Consider the following 21336-nt stretch of genomic DNA (forward strand, 5'->3'; position numbering starts at 1 on the left):
TGTTCTGCCACTCTAGAAAACCATCATGAAAAAAGCTGACCAGTAACCGCCCCCCAGCTGTCATGAGATAGATAAACAAAAATTTCCCAATATAACTGTATGACATGTGGAACACGTGTCAAAAAAAGGCCCCTAATATTTTTGCAGAAGGTCAATGTCTACCACACAGGTGAACTAACACCCTGACTGGTAGGGGGTGGGGTCAAGTAAGAAATAGCCGTATAATCTGAATGTCAGTACTGTGAGTGCCACATAATGTGTGATCAGTTTAGTCCCTGCCCATGAATTAACATAGAGACTATCGTGAGTTGGTCTGCTCCTTTCATGGACTGTCAGGCAGAGAATAACCTGTAACTTGCAGTTAATAAAAACATACGCTCTGATGCTTACAGATCGAGTGACGCCGGGATCAGTGGTGTAACAAAGGCCCCCGCAGCCCCTGCGGCATGGGGGGGGGGGGTGGAACGAGCCCCAGGGGGCCTCCACAACACAGTATACTGGCCTGACACCTCCTGAGTGAGTCCAGTGAAGGGGCCCCTCTATGTACTGTGCAGGGGGCCCCCTCAAGGTTCATTACGCCGGTGTTCCCCAAACCCCGGGCCGCGGACCGGTGCCGGTGCGCAGATCAATCGGCACCGGGCCGCCCGAGGTCTTCAAATCTTGAAGGCATGTTTAAATACAATTAAATTAAAATTAGTAAATCAAAACAAGCGGGCCACGGAAAAATGATCAAACATTTACCGGTCAGCGGCGATAAAAAGGTTGGGATTCACTGCATTACGCCACTGAGCGGGGTGTAAACTGTACTGTACACAGGAGTTTACCCTGTAATGTAACTGTTGTAACCTGACATTGTTATAATGCATCCTCTCCGTGGCTTCTCGGTTCCCTGCGGCTCAGCCAGTGTGTGTGATGTTGAGGAATGCTGGTGAGTACCTGAGCTGGAGCAGTGACGGAGAGTGGGCTGAGCAGTGAGGGTGCTGCTCCTGGTGGGGCGTTTGTTTGTCCATTTACCTATTTACTTGTAGCCTAAGAGACTTCATCTTAATAAACCTACATCGTTAACCTATGTGACTGGCTACCTGACTTCCTGCTTCCATCTCCATTTACAAGAGTGACCTCCCCATTTTTAGTGCTCAAACACCAGGTGCGCACCAGGTGATCCATCAATGGGGAATGCTGAAACAGCTCGTGGCACTAAGATTATTTGCCTGTAGAATCTCACACCATTGTTTTCAAGGGCCAGCCTACAGGACGCTTCTAAATCTGAGACTGTGTGGAAAGGTGACCTTAAGTGAACTTAAATACTTGTGGGGTTGGACAGGGAGGAGGTGTTCTCTAGTCTGCACCATGGGGAAGTGTAACTGCAAACGCTGCTAACTGTGCGTGATAGAGTCGTGCTTTTTATGTAACAACTGCCCCTCGGACAGCTTTTATCTGTTCCCTTTTTTACTTTTGATCATCTGTAGCAGAGATTCTCGGAGCATTGTTTTAATTTTGCTTGCTTAACACCTGATGCCCATTTTTTGCTCTGGTACTGTTTTAAACCTTAATGCAAAAAAAGTTAATGACTAAAGAATAGCAAATAATGATAACCTCCCTCCACAATGTCACCCATCACTGGAAACACAGAGTGCGATTGACATTTCATCGAATCATATTATCAAAAGAAATTAAAGGGGTTTATAGAAAAGGGAAGTATTGGCCAACCATTGTTGGCACTGCAGTACATTTCTTTTTAGGAGGATGTGCACATGTGATCAGGCAAGATTGTGATCAGACACAATGCCATCACTTACAGTGCAAGACAGCCAATGGGCTGAGTAAGCAGACCCACTGCCCTATGCTGTGTTGGGTGGAAACAAAATGTGAATGACAGTCAAACAGACCAATGGCTGAAGAGCCTAGCTCGAAACCCCTCGTTGTAAGTATATTCTAATGTATGTTGTTTGTTATAACATGAGACCAGCGAGAACACTGAAGCTGTCTCTAGGCCAGACCTAAAAAGTAGTTTGGAGTTAAAATATTCTAGTTCTATGTGGTTGTGGGATGCACAGTATCTCTTCACCACCTACTTGTAGCCATTAAGCTCGGGACGACTTGAGATGAAGCCTGCATCAAAATGTAAAGAAACATGAGGGCCCAAGGGGTACACTGCAGGTCAGTGGCGTAACGTAAAATTATGACCCCCATCCCCCACTACATGATGCGGGACCCATTAATTTCCAATATTTCAAGAGTATTCATTGGCCTTAGGGTGAATGCCGCCCCCCCAGGAATGGATTGTTCCCCCTGCACCATAAGCGCTGCAGGGGCCTGTGTTACGCCCCTGATTCAGGACAAAGGGACCAGTGACCACTTTAAATCCTTTGCTCAGGGTTTGTTATGCCCATGGGAGGCCGCACAATCAGCAACATTAAAGCAGTAATGTTGCACATTTTCTGGCTTTCAGATCAATGTAAAAAAGTCTTCCACCAGCTGTTGCTTATCAAGCCATCGCAGGTGCTGAGGGGACCCTCCTTGAATGACAAAGCATGGAGGCCAACGCGCAACGCGGGGACTTCAGAGCCCTATGTTACGACCCTGCTGAAGGTCCAGTTCTTAATTTGAGCTGGTAGTTTCCGGTGCGGAGCACCAGCACTTATTTTTGAGTGCGGGCACTTAGTTTTCTGCATCAGGCATTTACTGCGAGCAAAAGACACATATGGGAAAGACGGAGGAAGAGAAAAATGAAAAAGGGTCACAAAGGGTGAAAGTAGAAAGCTGCAATAGTGAGCTGAATGGGCAGGGAGTGGCTGTAAATGTATTAAAGAGGCTCGAGATGGCTTCAGGATTACGCTGCCTCAGTATTCAGTGCTCGCACATTTAAATGCAGCAACCCCATTTTTCAATGGAGGGATTTGACACCGGCAGGTTGTGGGTCACACACTAGACTTACTATTTACAAAGAATGTAATTAATGCAAACATAATGGTCCACAAGCTTTATCAGATGTAATAAAGCAACTTGGTACACTGGTGATGTTCCCACAGCTTAGAAGAATCAAACCTTGTGCCAGTCAAGCATTTTTAAAAATATCACAGGACTACAAATCAGTCCAATCGCTCACAAGTAAGAATGCAGAAGCCTTACTTGAAAACCTCTTTAGTAGCCGAAAGTTAAAGGATGCTGCTTTACAAAACTAATCGATACAAAATGAGTTGGTTGAAGAATTGGTTATATGGGAGCTTCCACCTAAAATGAAACACATATTGAAATAAAATATATATTTTTGAGCTGACATCATTACTCTTGGAGACCCGCTTGCAAAACTTTATCAAGTTGAAAGATCCTTTGTAGAAGGTATACAATTTAGACGTTGCTGGCACACATAGTCTAAAACTTACCTTCTTACCTACAGTCCCTCGTATTATTGGATGGGATAAACGTCTGGTAGCACTGTTTATGCTGCTTTGCCCTTGCCCAGGTAAAATGCGCTATTTCTACTTAAAACTTTGAAAATTAATATCTTTGGTTCCCCTTACTGGATTTTTGTCACCCTGTTTCTTAAATTTCATTTTATTTTTAAATTCGGCTTGGGATTTTTTTGTTTTGCATTTTGAATTTATTACTGTTTTCGTACTGCATAGATACTTTAGCAGTGCACTAAATTAAGACTTTCTGCTCTGTGCCATAGTTACCTGGGGGTACAGCTTAGGTTAATTTAGTGTCTCTGGGGGGTTCACTTAGTCAAGGGCTGAGATTATTCCTTAAGGTTGGCAGTCACCTTCCCCAAATAATAGTCCAATTTCTTATAGGGTTAGGGAGCATATCAGTAAACAGAGCAGGCCCAGGTGGGCAAAAAAATCCACATTCGACATAACCTCTGTCCAGGCACATGGTTTCCATTTAGATCCCTTCAATGCAAAATTTATCTTGTGGTTATCCTTAAAATATAGCTTGGCGCCAGCATTTGAGGACTTATGAGAACCACCATTACGACTACAACCTCTGAGTCTATTAAAGATTCCTATTTGGATTACTGAGTACAAATGTAATGCATGTGGATAAGCTGGAAATCTGACACAGTGTCTGTACTTGAGGTTGTAATGTGCAATTGGTGTAACGTACAGTACAGCATAAGGTAGTGGATGGGTTCTAGTAACTGAGAAATTACTGGATATATGTGGATAACACACTTGTCAGTCTCTCATGAGTCTACACATAACATCACATTCAACAAGAAGGGGCGAGCTGAAGAAATTTAAACACATCCTGTCCTGAAGTGAAGCTTTAGTACTTAATCATTTAAAGCCTTTAACTACTAATAGTTGTGCTGCTAAAGGCCTTGATGTCCTACAGAGAAGTAGGTGTGCTGTCCCTTTAAAAGTCTTGCATGCCTGAGCACTGTAGTACTCTGGGATTTTTTTCCCACTGCCTAGGATAGACCTTGTTTTTAAGATCCCTTGGGGTGCTGAAGAATCAATCCTTTTAAAATACATTCTGGGAGTGATAGTATCCCTTTGAGAGTACCTGCAGAAAAGTGCCAGGAATCTTCCTTAACAACATCCTGCAGAGAAATGCTGGAAATCTGTCTTTCAGTTGTACATTTTATGGTGTCTTGTAGAGAATTTAGGGTTATGTCTCTTTTTGTCATCTGGAGAAGCTCTGGATAGGGCCACAAAACACATGAAAAGGTGTTAATACATGCACCTTTGGTCTCTCTTTATACAGATTTGTGGCGCATGTTCCGGTACCTTTCACCAAGTGGTACTTTGTTATGTATTGTAAATAATGTTATGCTCTACGGCCATTCTTACCAACCTTCCAGAGTTCCAGATTGTGGAGCTTTGGTGGTGGCAGAAGAAAGGCAGAGGGAGGTGGAGAAGCAGAGAAGCAGGCTGTTGCTGCTGCACATTTATAGTGTCCCAGGGCTTAACAAATCTTGAAGAAGAATCCTGTATAGGAGTTTTACTTAACACACTGTTCCGACAAGATGAACCTTTAGAACCAGAGTGCTGACTGTTAATAATAAATATATTAACATAAGAAAATAAAGTAAAAAAAGGACATATTGTCAGCTTCTAGGAGAATATCCCCAAGCCTCCTCTAATGTTTGAGGTTTGTGGCCTCTGTGACCATTTCTGGTCACTTACTGTTCTCTTCCTGTTCTTCTGTGCTTGTCACTTACTTGGTACACTGATCCACCAGCCCACTCATACACTTACGCACACACCCACTCACTCACCCAAGCCTGCTACAATGAGTAAGTACTCTACTTTGCATTGCCCCTTCTGGCCCTTGAACGCTCATGTTGCATTGATGCATTGAGGGCAGGGCTTAGTCTGCAACGACCAGTGTCACCAAAATCTCCAGAGCTCTATTAATCCTAAGAGGAGATCTTTCAAACCTATTCTTTATGAACCAATTTGCATCCTGAGCCTGCGTCTCACCCAACCTCTGCTGTGGGTGCTGCAAGATGGTGTCTGGTTGACCACAGTGTAGAAAAAGTAGCTGTACCTAATACCTGTTCTGAGGGTTGTAAGTGGGACAGGCCTCTTTGGATCTCAGACCTAGTAGTAATTAAAAGTGGACATTAAAGCAGTCCCTGCGGCCCTATATATAAAGCAGGCATCAACCAGTAGAAAAAGCAAATCGTTTATTAGTAGCACAGCATATAAATCCACGGCCGCCTCAGTTCATTGCCTACAGCCGAATAATCGCCTCCCGTACCAACCCCTAAACCATTCCACAACTAATACTTAATGCCAGATTCTGCACCAGAATAACAAGGATCTACCACACTTCTACATTCTTAACACAACTTAATAAAATCTACATTCAACACAAAACATTCCTAATAAAGTAAATCCAGTATGTCATTGCACTGATTAAATAAATATTGGCACACACATCTACAGATAAACCCCTACAAATTCTGGACGTTTCTCTTTATAAAACAATAAAATAGCAATGTTACAAAAAATAGAACCACAGAAACAATTTAACTGCATAATTAAGTGTAGATCTAAACATTACCCCAAAGTAAAATCCTTAAATTTTCCTGGCTGCACCACCACCCCACCATCCCTAGTAGCCTAGGCAGCCTTCACCCTCTCCTGCAACTCCATCCAAGTAAGGGTGATCAGCCTCAGCTCCCAAGTGAGATACTCCTGATGTTTTAATTCTCTCACAACCATCTTCTTCACTATCCACAGTCATTTTATCCCAACACTCAACATCAACCCACCATGCGGAATTAACTACAACAGCACTATTCTCCACCTTCCTAAATAGAATTTTGCTGCACTTCACTAACTTGTTAAAATGCCACATTTTCTTATCACCCAACTCAGCTGCACTTGAGAAAATGTTGACCACTCAAAGTGGTTCACTGTACTTATTCCTATCCTTCTTAATCCCAACACAATTTTTAACACAAACCCAATTTCCCACTTCCAGGGCAACACTCCTCACAACGGGCCCAATTCACAAAGGTAAACCTAGACGTTTGGTCTAAACTTAGACCAAACATCTAAGTTTATAATTTTGGGGAATTTACAAGGGGAATTTCGAGTAGTATCTTCACATCTGCACTCTGGGCAGATCTGCCCTGAATGCGGATGTAAATATACTACTCATAAATGCCCTTTGTGAATTCAAAAAAATCATAGACCAAACATCTAAGTTTACCTTGGAGAATTGGGCCCAACATGTCTACAGTCATAATGTTCATTACAAACACTTTGTACTTTCTTGAAACTTTCCCTTGCCACTTTGCATGACCACTCTGTTTCCTGTCACCCGACAGCCAAGCAATATCATCCTTGGTACATGGTTTACTTCCCCTAAGGAACTTTGAAGGGTCTGTAACATGTAAACGCAGGGGTATTCTTGTTTTCCCAAATTAATTTGCTGAGTTCTACTTCACCTAATCACTCCTGCACTAATGGAAATTTGTACACTTTCCATGATAACTCTGTTGAAGTGTTCCACTGCCCCATTGCTGGCAGGATAATATAATGAAGTATGTTTACTTCTCAACCCATTCCTAACTCGAAAATGTTTTGTATAACTCAACACAGCTTGAGGACCATTATCATTCCATAACACCTTAGGGATGCCTTCTCTAGGGAATACCTTCTCCATAAAGGCAACAACAGCTTTTGAATGCTTTAGTCAAAATGTCCACTTTTGGCCACTTCGAAAATAAGTCAATCAACACAAACGTAGGCGTACCACAGAGGTCTAAAATAGGTTCTAGTAGGTCAGTAGCCAGATATTCCCACAGACCCTCCGGACACTCAGTCGGGTATAGTGGCAGTCTCGAGGTTTTTTGACTCTTGTCAGCACTGGCACATTGCGCAGAATTACAAACAAATCTTTCATCTTCAAGATCAAGTCCAGGCCACCAATAAGAAGCTTTCACTCTTAGTTTAAACGTAATGATTCCAGCTTGATCTTTGTGCATTGAATACAGAATTTCAGGCCTTGGTGAAACGATCCTACAACCTCTTAAAAGGAACCCAAATTCATTAATGGAAAGTCTCTCCTTACTTTCCAAAGAATTGTTTTTACAAACTTCATCCAGTACACTTTTACTTGGCCACCTATGTGTGTGTAGTTCTTAATTGTGTACAATATGTTGTCATTACCATACTCTTTGTTCCACTCTTATTCTAAGATAGCACCTAAATTAGCATTTTCCACTGAAACTACACAGTCCTCATCCCACTCATTCTGCATATGCTCATCAATAGATATACGAGATCTACTGAGAAAATCTGCAACTTTGTTCTGCGTTCCTGGTACATGTTCCACTGTATAGTTCTAATAAAACAGTATTAAAGACATCCTGGTGTTGTTCTTAACACTCCAGACGTAGGGAGAAAATTAGTAAAAGACTTAAGGGCTCTGCGGAGTATGAATTCAGATTCCCACACATACTGCCTGAATTTTTCGTCCCCCCCAAACACATGCAAGCATTTCACATTCAATCAATGAAAATGTTTCTTTTGAGGGTGCAGAGAACAGGACATGAAAGACAAAATGCACTCCCCATCTTACGAAATTTGCGAGAGCATTGGTCCTAATCCCTTTCCACTGGCATCAGAATGAAATCCCTGTAAGGGAATAGCATTGCAAATTTCATTTTTGATGTATTCAAACTTTTCCTGTAACTTCTCATTCCTACGGAACTTAAAATAATGTTTATTCAACTGTCTTAATTCATACGTATTACTAGCAAACCCCTTCACAAACTTGTATTAAAGTTTCACTAACCCAAGGAAGGTTCTCACTTCATCCTTACATGTGGGGGAAGGAGTCTCACTAGTAGTGCTTAAGATGTCTTTTTTCAAGTGTATCCCTGCTCCGCCGACCTCTAGGCCAAAGTACGTATTCACATGTACTGCAAACTTGCACTTCCTGAATTCAGCAGTCAGGCCTTTTTCCTTCAAAAAGCTTAAAACGTTTCTCAGTTTATCATCATGAACTTATTTACTCTTCCCCATAACAAGTATGTCATCCTGAAAGAACACAACTACAGTGACTTCTTTTAATAGTTGGTGCATTAACCTCTCAAAAATGACAGCCACAGAGGCTAACCCAAACAGCATCTTTACAAATCTAAAACTGCCAAAAGAGGTCACAAAGGCAGTAAGGTCTCTGCTCTCCGGATGAAAAGTCATCCGATGGTAAGCTGAGGCCAGGTCGATAGTGGAAAACCACTTCACACCCTTAGTTTTTGCAAGCAATTAATGTATATTTGGTATAGGAAATTTATTGACAATATTCATATTGAGATCCCTCAAGTAAACACATAAACTCAACTAGCAGAGGCCTTATGTGCCACAACCAAGGGGGCCCAACCATTCGGTACTCTCCACTGATTCTATTATAGCATCCTTCAGTAACTTGTTTAACTCAACTAGTACCCCATCTCTCACACTAAGTGGTAGGTTCCTTACTTTATGACACACTGGTGTTGCCCCCCATACACGTTTGTGAGAAAACCCCTTGAGTTTACCAATGGTGCCCGAAAACACACTAGAGAACCCCATTTCCATTTGTGGACCCATCCTTGCTTCCTCACAGTCAACCAACATAACAGGCTATTGGGATTCAACGTAATGCTTAATGCTTAATGCTTTCTGATGCATCCAACCTAATACAGAGGAACCATTCTCAGCAACATACAACTTGCATTTTGCTTGAATACATTTGAATACAAATAACAACTCCCTGTATCTTAACATAGGGAGGTCCTCCCCTGTATGCCTCACAGGATTCACATTAGGTGAGGATAGCAGAGTACTGCCACTATCTGTATTGCATCCCATCTATGATCATTTAGCAAACTGGTTTGGATTTTCCATCACAAACATTCAAAACTGTATGGTTAATACTCAAAACACACCCTGGAACAGAACCTTCTTCAGCCTCCGAAGACTCAGACTCAGATTTTTCCACCTCCCACTTCACACATTTCTGTTCCCTCCTGCACACTTATCCGCACCACAATATGAACATTTCTGTTTAGTAGCAGGATAGTTTCTAGCTAGGGCAAGATGTTTAGCACTGCTACATCTAAAACATGTAAGGGTCCTGTTTACTTCCATAATATTTTGTTCCTTCCTAATGTCCTTCAAATCACTTTTCTTTTGGTTACAGGTTTATACTCAGGTTTTGAAGTAACTTTGCGCATGATTGAATTACCACCTTCATGTGCAAATCATTGTTACTAATTTATCTTAAAGAAGTTAACAACTATAGACCAGGCCAACAGTTCTGTCTGGTGTTGGGCGTGTGTCAGTTGTTGTGTTTTATATCTGGATGCAACAACAGAAACCTCAGAGAGCAACCAGAATACAGGAAGGGTGGGACACTATGGAAACCACAGAAATGTAGTTTGTGTCTAACCCACACCCTTCATAACATAGGCCAAGCCCCTTTAGAGGTGCTCCCTCCCACACAAACACACTCTTTTCTCCCCACATGTTTGCAATGCCATGTGATCTTTGGCCATACTGAACTGACAAACAGAAACTATCCTTGACTGACAAACTGCCTCCATGAATATCAACCACAGTGTTTGATCTAAGTGTTTCACAACTCCAGGGCCCCTGCATTTTGCTGAACAGTAAGGCAAGTAAACACCCAAAGGCAGACGTCAGCATAAGTACTTCTTGGATGCTGGGTACATTGTGTTGACCCTAGACAGTCCTCCTCCAATCAACAAACAACATTTGAGTTACTTTTTGTCCTATGAAAACTTGTAAGATAAAACCTCTTAAAACACCGCTAAAAGTGAATTTCGATGTAAAAATGTATAGAAACCTTGTAGTTGAAAACACTTTTCATATTCTCTTCAACAACTCAGGAAATTATGGCGGTCATTCTGACCCTGGCGGTCAAAGACCGCCAGGGCGGAGGACCGCGGGAGCACCGCCGACAGGCCGGCGGTGCTCCAATGGGGATTCCGACCGCGGTGGTAAAGCCGCGGTCGGACCGGCAACACTGGCGGGCTCCCGCCAGTGTACCGCCGCCCCATTGAATCCTCCAAGGCGGCGCAGCTTGCTGCGCCGCCGAGGGGATTCCGACCCCCCCTACCGCCATCCAGATCCGCCGGGATCCGGATGGCGGTAGGGGGGGTCGCGGGGCCCCTGGGGGCCCCTGCAGTGCCCATGCCACTGGCATGGGCATTGCAGGGGCCCCCGTAAGAGGGCCCCTAAATGTATTTCACTGTCTGCTGCGCAGACAGTGAAATACGCGACGGGTGCAACTGCACCCGTCGCACAGCTTCCACTCCGCCGGCTCGATTCCGAGCCGGCTTCATCGTGGAAGCCTCTTTCCCGCTGGGCTGGCGGGCGGCCTGAAGGCGACCGCCCGCCAGCCCAGCGGGAAAGTCAGAATTACCGCCGCGGTCTTTCGACCGCGGAACGGTAACCTGACGGAGGGACTTTGGCGGGCGGCCTCCGCCGCCCGCCAAGGTCAGAATGAGGGCCTATATGTCATGGTGGCAAACGGTTTTGTGGCCTAACGGCATACTTTGGCCTATTTATAAAAGTGCTTACAAATGGTGCAAACTAGACACAGCACACCACCTAAAAACACCATTTGGATAATGAAGCAATGATACGCCCACTCCATGAAGTGTAAAAGGCCTTTTATTAGGACAGTGTTGCAAACATTAAACCACATCAACAGTATCAACATCAAAACATCATTAAACGTAATCCCTGTGTTCACCTCACAATTCTTCCTTCATCCCAGGCTTTCACCCCAGCACACCACCTTGCTTCACTCTTCCTTTCACCTTTCACTCAATAAAAACCTTCCATTCCCAGTCTCTTTCTCACTTTCTTTACCCAAGCATCCTCCAATGAAGCCGCCTTATCCTGGTCAAGGCATCCTGCATCCCATCTTCCTTTGCCTGTGCTCCCTTTTTCCCCTGCCTGAGCGGTGGATACGCCTGCATCTGATTCTTCACCCCCTTAACTACCACCACTAAGAAAAACCCCACCCCACCCCCACTTTTTACAACACAGCAACTCAGCATTCCCCCCTCTGCCCCAAATCCTCTCATTCCATAGCTCGCTAAGCAGATCTCTTATCTCCAACTTATATTAAGCATTGCCCAGAGTAGAAAGCTGTATCCCGTCTGAACAAAAAGGCCCATTTCTTCTTCCTTGATGCCCCCATGGGATGCCACCTTAATGTCTCTGGCCAAACAAAAAACCCTCATCACTCGGTTGAACTTCCTCCTGTCCCTGTCAATGGCCGCCTGTTTAATCGCCCCCCCCCCCCCAGGTTTAACACCAGGGTCACTAAGAACGTCAACTGATTGCCCCATCTCATCCCACTCTCCACTCACCAGAGCACATCATGCCTGCTTCTGGGCAATCCCAGGTTTTGTCCATATATCTGCTGCTCAGCATATTTAGCTTCCCAGTTAATAAACAAATGTCTAACCATCCAAGTCCCCATTTTATGTCTCCTGGGACCGTTCACACACCCTATGATGAAAAAGGAAAAATTTGTGTGAATAATGATGCCCTCCCACAAGCAGAGTCATTGCCCCTTATTTCCTCACATAATGATCACAACACCTCTACCTCTAAGTGCCTATCCTGTAAATCTGAGTCAAACTCCATCCCAATTGTGCAGCTGTCATAGTTGCCCCAAAGTGAAAGGAATGAGTTTCAATTTGGCAGGAGTCCGACCCAGTTTTTTCAATGCCATGCGCAGTATTGGCAACAACTGAAAAGCAGTGACCCTCGTCCCTCCTTCATGACAGAATATTGCCTCTTGTCTGCACCCTGGCCACTTCTGAAACCAGCACCGCTCGTTCACGGGGCACACCTCTTCTCGCCAACCTTCTTGTAACTATATCCACCTTCTCCTCCCTGCTTGATCCACCTTGGATTTCCTCAGCCAAATCCCCAGTTGACCCTGCTCCAAGTGTATCCCACCATGCAAAACCCCTGACTTGCGCACTGAGCCCAACAGCTCAGACACCCTGAAAACTCCAAAAAACATCCATATCATGCACAACCTGAACAATGCCATCTTGAACCTGTTGTAACAACACTTTGGCAAACCTGTAAGTATTTCCAACAGCAAATCAAATATGATAGCCTCCTGCAAATTCTTCCCACCATACCCCTCTCCATTGTTGCCATTGTGAATGGGACACTGAATTTTGTTACAGAGTTGCTCATGCTGGGCACATGTTTAGCCTTGAAATCAATTTTCAACTGTAAACATAATAGCATGAAGTGTCGCAATATTCGCAGAACCCTTGAATCCTGTGCCTTCTGTCTGTTCACCAACTCCACCACTGTCATGTTGTTCACATTAAACACCGCCATCCTGTTAGTCAACTCACGAACCCACCAATGAATACCACCAGTAGCGGAAAAAAATCAAAAAATGCTACGCTCCAACCTTGCTGTAACCAGTGTGGCTGCCACCTCTCTGCACAACATCACACATCCCAGAACAGGCCAAAATCATGAGCCCCCACTGCATGTGAAGGAATTTTCACCTGCCACACCATGTTCTCCTCCAGAAACATCATCAACACTCCATTGAAGTCATCTAAAAACGTCCTAAACACACTTAGGTCTGCCCTCGCTGCCATGGAATTCCATACCTGTGGTGTGGCAAAAACACCCCTGACATGGCCATGCCCAATCTCCTGCAAAAGGTTCATCCCCCTTGCACCACTCTGCATGCACAATTCAGAATCCCCAACATCTTCTGCACCTTCCGCAGCTCTAGTCTTTTCCCAAATCCCCCCCTCTATAAAACTTCGAATCTTTTTAAACTTTGCTCTTGGCAGTCTCACTGTCACGTCTGTGTTCAGCTTAATGCCCCAAAAAATCAACACCATAGTAGGGCCTTCTGTCTTTTGAGGAGTCAATGGAACTTCCAGGGCCCTCACAAGAAACTCAAAATGTCTCAGGAGCCTGTGGAACTCATCTGACTCCACCCTGCCAAAAAAGGGAAAGTCATCCAAATAGTGAGCCACCTCCCAGTGCCCGTTCTGCCTGGTAAATACCCACTGCAAAAAGGTGCTAAAGGGTTCAAACAATGCATCCGCTTGTACCCCGGTTCCTTCTGATACCTTACCGCTAAGTAATTCTGTTGGCTGTGCATTCCCCTCAGTGACATCTTCAGTTTCTCCACAGCTCCTAAAATTACCCCGTCACCCACTCCGACTGATTTACATGCCTTTGTGCCAGTCCCACTGCTCTCTGTGTCCCACACCGACCACCAATCCTTGTCACCTGAAGGTAGACCTCCAGGTTCCCGTCCTTCATTGAGACCTCTGCTGCGAGCCTCCGTCCACTGCCTGGTGATGCCTCCATCATCCACTGTTGACTTCTGTAAAACACCAACTGACTGGTCTATTGCACCCCCTCTCTTTGATCCTTTCATCACCGGCAAAGCCACTCCACCTTCCTCATGCAATTCACCTTTCTCCCACTCATCACTGCCCTCGTTATAATCCAACTCCAACTCATCCTCACCTGCACACACATCCAGCATGGTTCGGCATGACACATCACCACTCTTCAAATCAGCACATCTCTGTTCACCAGTGTGGGTGTTTTATAGTATGAGTATTGCGTGATCGAGACTAGGGTGTAGTTAAGGCTGCCGTAGACCTCTTATGTCTTCTGATCTACATTAAGGGCTGTCATGCACCCTTTATTAAGTTAAGTAACACCAACTGTCTGCCAGCCTTGCCTGCTGGCATTGTCATTCCGGTAACCATCAGATGGCACCAACTGGACAGCTCCCCTGCACTACATTCTCTCTAGCCGCATGAGCTCCTGTGGTCCCTAACCCCTTCTGTTCCTCATCTGGCACCCACAACCATCGTCCCCCTCCACCACTATGGCCTTTTAGTGTGGCCCCTGCCTGCTAAGGTCCTGATATGCCTCTCACTTTCTTCACCTGGTGTCCTTGTACCACTGCTGCCTCTATGTCCCTGACAGGCACTCCCATCGCTCTTCAGTTTCTTCTATGACTCTGCGCTGTTCCCTTATGCAGGCCTCCAGCTCGATCCCCTGCCACCTACTATTGTGTCCCAGCCCTTCAGGCCTATGTGCAACCACTTGAGAATTAGTGCCAGGGGGCATTCCCAACCTCTACCTTCCCTGCCTCCTCATCCTGCATTGAATCCTCCCCTATGCCCCTTTTCCCAGTCTCCTTTATTGGCCCTTAAACTGTCTCCCCTCTTTACGTCCTTTTGATTGGCAGGAAATTAGCAGGTTCTGCTGTCATCCCCTAGACCCTTGTGGCCAACCTGGCAATTAAATCTAAGGGCATTGCAATATACAGAGGTCCGACTTCACTCTCGGCCCCCCAAGCTTCCAACGATGCTGACGTGCGGCCCCTGAGTTCAGGCCCTGTTCTCACTTCACATTACCTCTGTGAAGTGCCGCACTCTGACGCAGCATGCTTAGTCTCCACCCCGCTTAGCTTTTGGTTTCTCCTGTGATGGGGAATAGGCCGTGATTCATGACTGTCACGCCTCCCAAAGCTGTGTGCTTGGAGGGTACATAGCAACCCAGGCCTTGTTGAGGACGCAGGCCTGGGAAGGTCAGCACACCCAGGTGCACCCAGGGTGTGCAGGGTGTTGCGTACAGGCTCAGATTTCTCCACACCGCTCATGCTGCCGTGGAGCCTGGAAACATTGCCACAACTGCAGCAAACAGTTCTTCCCTCTCCAATCAAATGTTTTCCCTCCAAGTAGAACGAGGACGAAGGAGTCAGGAAGAGGCTGTTGCTTCCCTCTCATGACTCCTTGTATCTACTCCCTAACTCCCACCCCACTCATGAACCCACCTATCTTGTCCCGGCCTCCATTCCACCTTACAAATTTTCCCGGACGAAGACAAACTGTGCCTGCTACTTCCCCCGGACCCTTTGTTGTGAACCATGGTGCCGCACCATGCAATGAGGCTATTTCTCATCGGCACGGACAGGAGTACTTGTCCTGGGGGAATGGCACGTCAGTGAACTCAACAACAGAAACACGGCGGCCTCTGTCAGGGAGCAGGAATTGGTTTACCCTCCACCAGAAGCAAACAGAAAAAGAGGAAGTTGTTAGAGAGCAACAAGATAAGTGTCCATGAGTTGTGCAGTGAGGGCTATATGGCTGCCTTGATCCTGCTTGACCTCTGCACTGCCTTCGACCCGGTCTCCCAGTACACACTCGTTGACCACCTGCACCAGACTGGAATAACCAACAATGCGCTCAGATGGATGGCCTTCTTCCTCACAAGTCGCACGCAGAAAGTCTGCCTCCCCTCTTCGCATCGCAGGTAAAGAACATCATCTATGGCATTCCCCAGGGTTCATCCCTCAGCCAAACACCCTTCAACATCTACATGACACCTCTCGCTGACATCATCTGATCGCACAACAACAGCATCATCTCCTACGCCAATTACATACAGCTAGTACTATCGCTCTCCGCCGACTCCATCTTAATTAAAACAAACTTCCACAATTGCATGAGGAACGTCTCAAAATGAATGAAGGACAACTGCCTAAAACTTAACATGGATAAGATGGAAGTTCTCATCTTCGGCAGGCACACTGCCCACTGGCATGACTCCTGGTGGCTGTCTGAACTCAGACCCACCCCCACACTGAAAGACCACACCCGCAACCTCTGCATCATCCTAGACAGCGAGCTCTCCATGAAATGCCAGGTCAACGCTGTCTCCTCTCCAAGCTTCCTCACACTCCGCATGCTCCATAAAATCTTCAAGTTGCTCCCCATCAACACAAGGAAGAAGGTAATGCATACCCTCATAACCACCCGACCGGACTATGGTAATGCACCACCACCAAACTTATGCAAAGGCTCCAATCAATCCAAAACGAAGCCCCCAGACTGATCCTCAACCTGCCCAAGAGAACCCATATCACCCATTACCTAAAAGACCTCCACTGGCTCCCTGTCCAGAAGAGATGCCATTTCAATCTCCTGACTCATGCCTACAAAGCCTTCCACGACCTAGGACCTGCCTACTTGAACCAGTACCTACACTTCACTGCCCTGATAGGAACCTCTGTTCTGCTCACCCAGCCCTCGCACAGATCCCTCGCACATGCTGCTGCCGCACCGGAGGATGCTTCTTCTCTCAATTTGCTGCCAAAGCCTGGAACACCTTCCACCTCCGCACCTCTCCCTCGCTGACCGAATTCAGGAAGGGGCTCAAGACCTGGCTCTTCAAATGACACCCTCATCATGCACCTGGATACTATTGTGGGTGGCAAGCCATGCTTAACAAATACCTGAGTGATTGATTGAATAAGGGTGAGCTTTACCTGGAAGCGAGGGAACCAGGCATAGAATGCATCACTTCTTCAATGACTGAACAAGTGGTCGGTGTTATGCCCCATTCTCTTGACTCCCCTCCTAAAATATGATGACAAACACGACTTGTGGGTATGGGGGTCACTCTTTTTCTATTTACACACCACACTGGCAAACTCAGAGGGGATGGCCCACGCTGCATGGTTGTGCCCATCGGTCACCACACCCAATAAGGCTCCTGGTTATTTGATGATGCACACTTCTTGTGGTACAACATTCATGATTTTAATCCAAATTGAATTGAATTATGAATATATACAGAAGGGACCACACACTGCATTAGGTTTTGTGACCTAATGGGTTTGATAAGCTAAAGAGAAGCACATTAGCAGAGCCTTCATAAATTGTCAGGTAACGGAAACAGCGGCGGCCACCGCATAACTCAAGGGGAGGGAGTGGAAGGTGGAGATAGGGTGAAAATAAAAAATAAAAATAAAACGCACTTACCTTGCCTCCGTCCCTGCTGCCTCACTCGTCACTCCTCTTGTGGTGGCCCAGCATTCACTGCTGGAACACCAGCACAGGCTCCCCAGAAATCCTGGCACTGTTTTCATGCTAAACTTAGCATAAAAGCAGCACCAGGATTGGTCTGAGTGGCCAGTCCTGGGGTCTGTGCAGTATCTCAACCCGGCGTTAAACATGGCCTGGCTGGAGAAACCTAGGTGCACATGCGCGTTTGGCCATCCTGAGACAGCCGGTCAAACACACATGCGCACTTAGGTGCACTCTCTCCTCCCACCTCTCACCTCCCATGGCCCAGCCTGCCTCTCCCTGCACTGCTGACCAGTGAGGACCCGCCCCTGAATTACGGAACACATGAGGATTGAAACCTGTGTGGTACCGGCTGCAAAAAGCTTTGTCTTAAGTGATTTTGGGCGCTGTCGCCGACCCAGCGTGGAGGTGGCAGGGTATCGAAGAGGTAGGTGTAGGGGAACGTCGGGCCACAGCAGTGTTTCTACTAATGTTAGTGACTCCAGTTTAGACGTGCTTCCAACCTCTTGTAAATAGTTCATTCAACCCTGTATTTTACTTCTATTTACAACATTTATACCGTAGCGTTATTGTTAGACGAGGCTCCCCTTCACTCCAGTTCTTAATTTGTAAATAAAAAGGTGCTGGTGCCCAAAGCCTTCCTGTTAAACACGCTTCTGCTGCAATTAAATGTGCAAACACGGAATACTGAGACAGCTTAATTCTGAAGCCATCTTGTGCATCTTCAATCCATTAACAGCCACTCTCTGCCCCCTCACCTCACTCTTTCAGGTTTCTGCTTCCTCCCTTTGTGACGCATCTTTTCGTTTTTCTGATCCTCCGTCTTTCCTATATGTGTCTTTTCTCGCAGTAAAAGCTTGAGGCAGAAAAATAAGTGCCGGCCCTTTGGTGCCTGGCACCGGAAACCACAAGCATAAATTAAGCACTGCTTCGCTCACATTTCTCCCCCACCCGTCCCACTCAAGGAAATTTTGTGCTCATTACTTTTAACGTTCCCGAGTTTATCCACGATCAGTATCCTCGTGACACCCATCAGGGTGCGCCATAAAGGTATTTATTCACCCCCCCATCCAACCTCCCCCTGTCCAGCCAGAACTTCTAAGACCTTTAATCCCCAACCCTCTGTGCACTCCATTTCTTTTGCTGTTGGTCTGTTCGTGTCATCGCCACATTCCTTTAGGGGTCTCTATATCCCCATGAATCATGGCCTTCCATCCTCCATCTCTTCTCAGAACACTCACGTTACCAAGGGCCAGATGTATCAAAGGGTTTCATCCATTCTGTGTCTATGGGAAAATGCTTTAGTACATATGGCCCCAAGTCTCGCATCAGTGCTTCGTTCGTGCTAGAAGTAGCTTTGCTTTTGTTCTGGATAGAATCCTACACAAACATGAACACAAATGTGAATGTGTACACAGGTTGGGCGCCGTGCGATGTTGGAACACGAGCTGCAAAGTGCTCAGAGTCTCTGGCCAGAAAGGCCTGATTAGGCATGTTCTGTGTTGAGTAGGAAGACAGGCGGCTGTTTGCGAAAGTTTATTTGAACCCAGTTTCCTGGTTCATTATTTGAGAATTCTGTTTATCCTTGCCAATTTAGTGCCTCCAGGAAATATTATAATATCAAAACTATTGCGACAAAGACCGGGCGCTGCAAGTTAGTTTCGTTTTGGATTATCCCAAGCTAACTAAATATGGTACAACTGCATATCTACTTGACCTGAGATCTGGGCAAGGAAAAGGCAGTAAAATTGCAGCAGTACTTAGAATTTGTGTTGCATCATAAGGTCCAACTGCTGAGATATTTTCGCGAATGCAGGTGCTGGGTCAAGTATCCTTCACTGGAACAACTTTTCCCAAAATGTTGTTAAGGATTTTAAACATGCATTACTTTTCTGTAAGGCTCTACAAAAAATCAGCGTGGATCTCTAGTTTGCCCTCTGTTTTAAAAACACAATATAACTTCCGCATTATATTGCCACCTGCAAATGAGCAAAAATGCTACAGTGTATTTCATAATTTTAAGATCTTTTTACGTAAATATATTAATAAGCTGTGATGTTTCCAGCAGACAAACTTTACATTTCACTTACATGGAAGGCGCCATGTTTAATATTTAATAACTAGCTCTAGTCCACTTTCCAAATTATAAAGTAGAGGGATCAAATTCCAGAAGTTCTTGGTTACTGCAAGGATGGACTCTAGCATACATAGATTGTAACAGTTAACAAAGGCAGTAAGTGTGTTACTAGTACAAGCAAAAATTGGAGTCACCACTTGGGAGATAGTTTCAAACTGTAGAGCTCATGAGGACAGGAGAAAGAGTGTCTCTCCTGGAAAATCTTTACAACGTAGATAATGAAAAAAAATCTTGGGTATTCATGGGTTGAAAGTATCCTTTCTTTGCCACAGTATCAAGGTCAATAATATCAACATATATGGACTACGCGCATATCGTCAATGTAAGCATACATTGGTATGCGTAGATTTACAATTCATAACTCCACATCTACTTGCCTTGAAAATATGTTGGTAATACATCCAGGTGTTGGGCGACAAGAGGCAATAATGGATGAAAAGTTGACCAAAGCAATGAGATCAATAAAAAGAATAAGAGGGTAACCTTATGCAATCCTACACCAAGCCCAAGATGGCTGACAGCCAGAGAGTAGAGGTCTTTCCTGCTGCACATGATAGCAGGCGTGCAGAGAGCATGAAACCTGAAAGGACCCGAGAGGTCTGGTGAAAGCATGGGTAAGATTACCAAACACTGGAACATTGCAATATGCAAAAAATATGCATGTTTATTGAAATAAATTATACTAAAGTGTGGGAAAGGTTACCAAACACTGGAACATTGCAATATGCAAAAAATATGCATGTGTATTGAAATAAATTATACTAAAGTGTGGGAAAGGTTACCAAACACTGGAACATTGCAATATGCAAAAAATATGCATGTTTATTGAAATAAACTATACTAAAGTGTGGGAACGGTTACCAAACACTGTAACATTGCAATATGCAAAAAATATGCATGTTTATTGAAATAAACTATACTAAATTGTGGGAAAGGTTACCAAAACACTGTAACATTGCAATATGCAATAAAATATGCATGTTTATTGAAATAAATTATACTAAAGTGTGGGAAAGGTTACCAAAACACTGTAACATTGCAATATGCAAAAAATATACGTTTATTGAAATAAATTATACTAAAGAGTGGGAAAGGTTACCAAACACTGTACCAGTGCAAAATGCAATAAAATATGCATGTTTATTGAAATAAATAATACATTTGAAGGAAAAATTTAAATTAATTAACCTTTACTATCTTATTTGACTCTGACCTGTGTATACAGTTTTCACAGGTGTGTTTAGGAAAATAGGCTTATTAACATCTACCTAAATACCAGGCTTGTATACACTTTGGATCTCACGACCAACAAGGATAACCACTGACAACTTGGAATTCAGGTAGATGGTGATGACCGGTCTTCCTTAGATAAGGCCGTTAGACTCCACTTAGGCTTGGAGACCCATGCAATGTTTTTTTTTATCAACAGTGCATTGACTTCTCCATCATTCTTACACTAACACGGTTTTTCTTCCCCAGGAGCAGAAGGGCATCCTGCTACACCGTGCAGCCTGACTGGCATTGACATTAAAGGTGGTAACTATACCTTGTTCGAATCCCAGGAAGGTAAACAGATAAAAAGACTGAGGTACAACTGCCCAGAGGGGATGTACCCTTACCCTGTATTTGGCAGGACATGCAACCAAGCTGGCAAGTGGTCAACTATGAAATCTCCTGATGGGAAGACCGTGGAGAGAGCAATATGCAAAGGTAAGGTCCAGCCATGTTTTGTTGTTTTCCATGAAGACCGGATTGTGCTCTGTTTAGTTGGTGTCACTTCACATAACTGTTTGTAAGGGCTATAGTTTGCACCCCCACATTCCTT

General features: G+C 44.9%; 1 protein-coding gene across 1 annotated transcript in view; it reads left to right on the plus strand.

The window, feature by feature from the left end:
* The window catches only part of LOC138299143 (complement factor B-like), a 196360-nt gene that overhangs the window by 14738 nt on the left and 160286 nt on the right, over positions 1 to 21336 (plus strand). The window contains exon 2 of the mRNA XM_069237202.1: positions 20991 to 21221. Within this exon, the coding sequence (XP_069093303.1) occupies positions 20991 to 21221 (231 nt within the window). The remainder of the gene's footprint in view (positions 1 to 20990; positions 21222 to 21336) is intronic.

Source organism: Pleurodeles waltl, chromosome 6 (genome assembly GCF_031143425.1).
Source record: "Pleurodeles waltl isolate 20211129_DDA chromosome 6, aPleWal1.hap1.20221129, whole genome shotgun sequence".
Classification (NCBI taxonomy): domain Eukaryota; kingdom Metazoa; phylum Chordata; class Amphibia; order Caudata; family Salamandridae; genus Pleurodeles; species Pleurodeles waltl.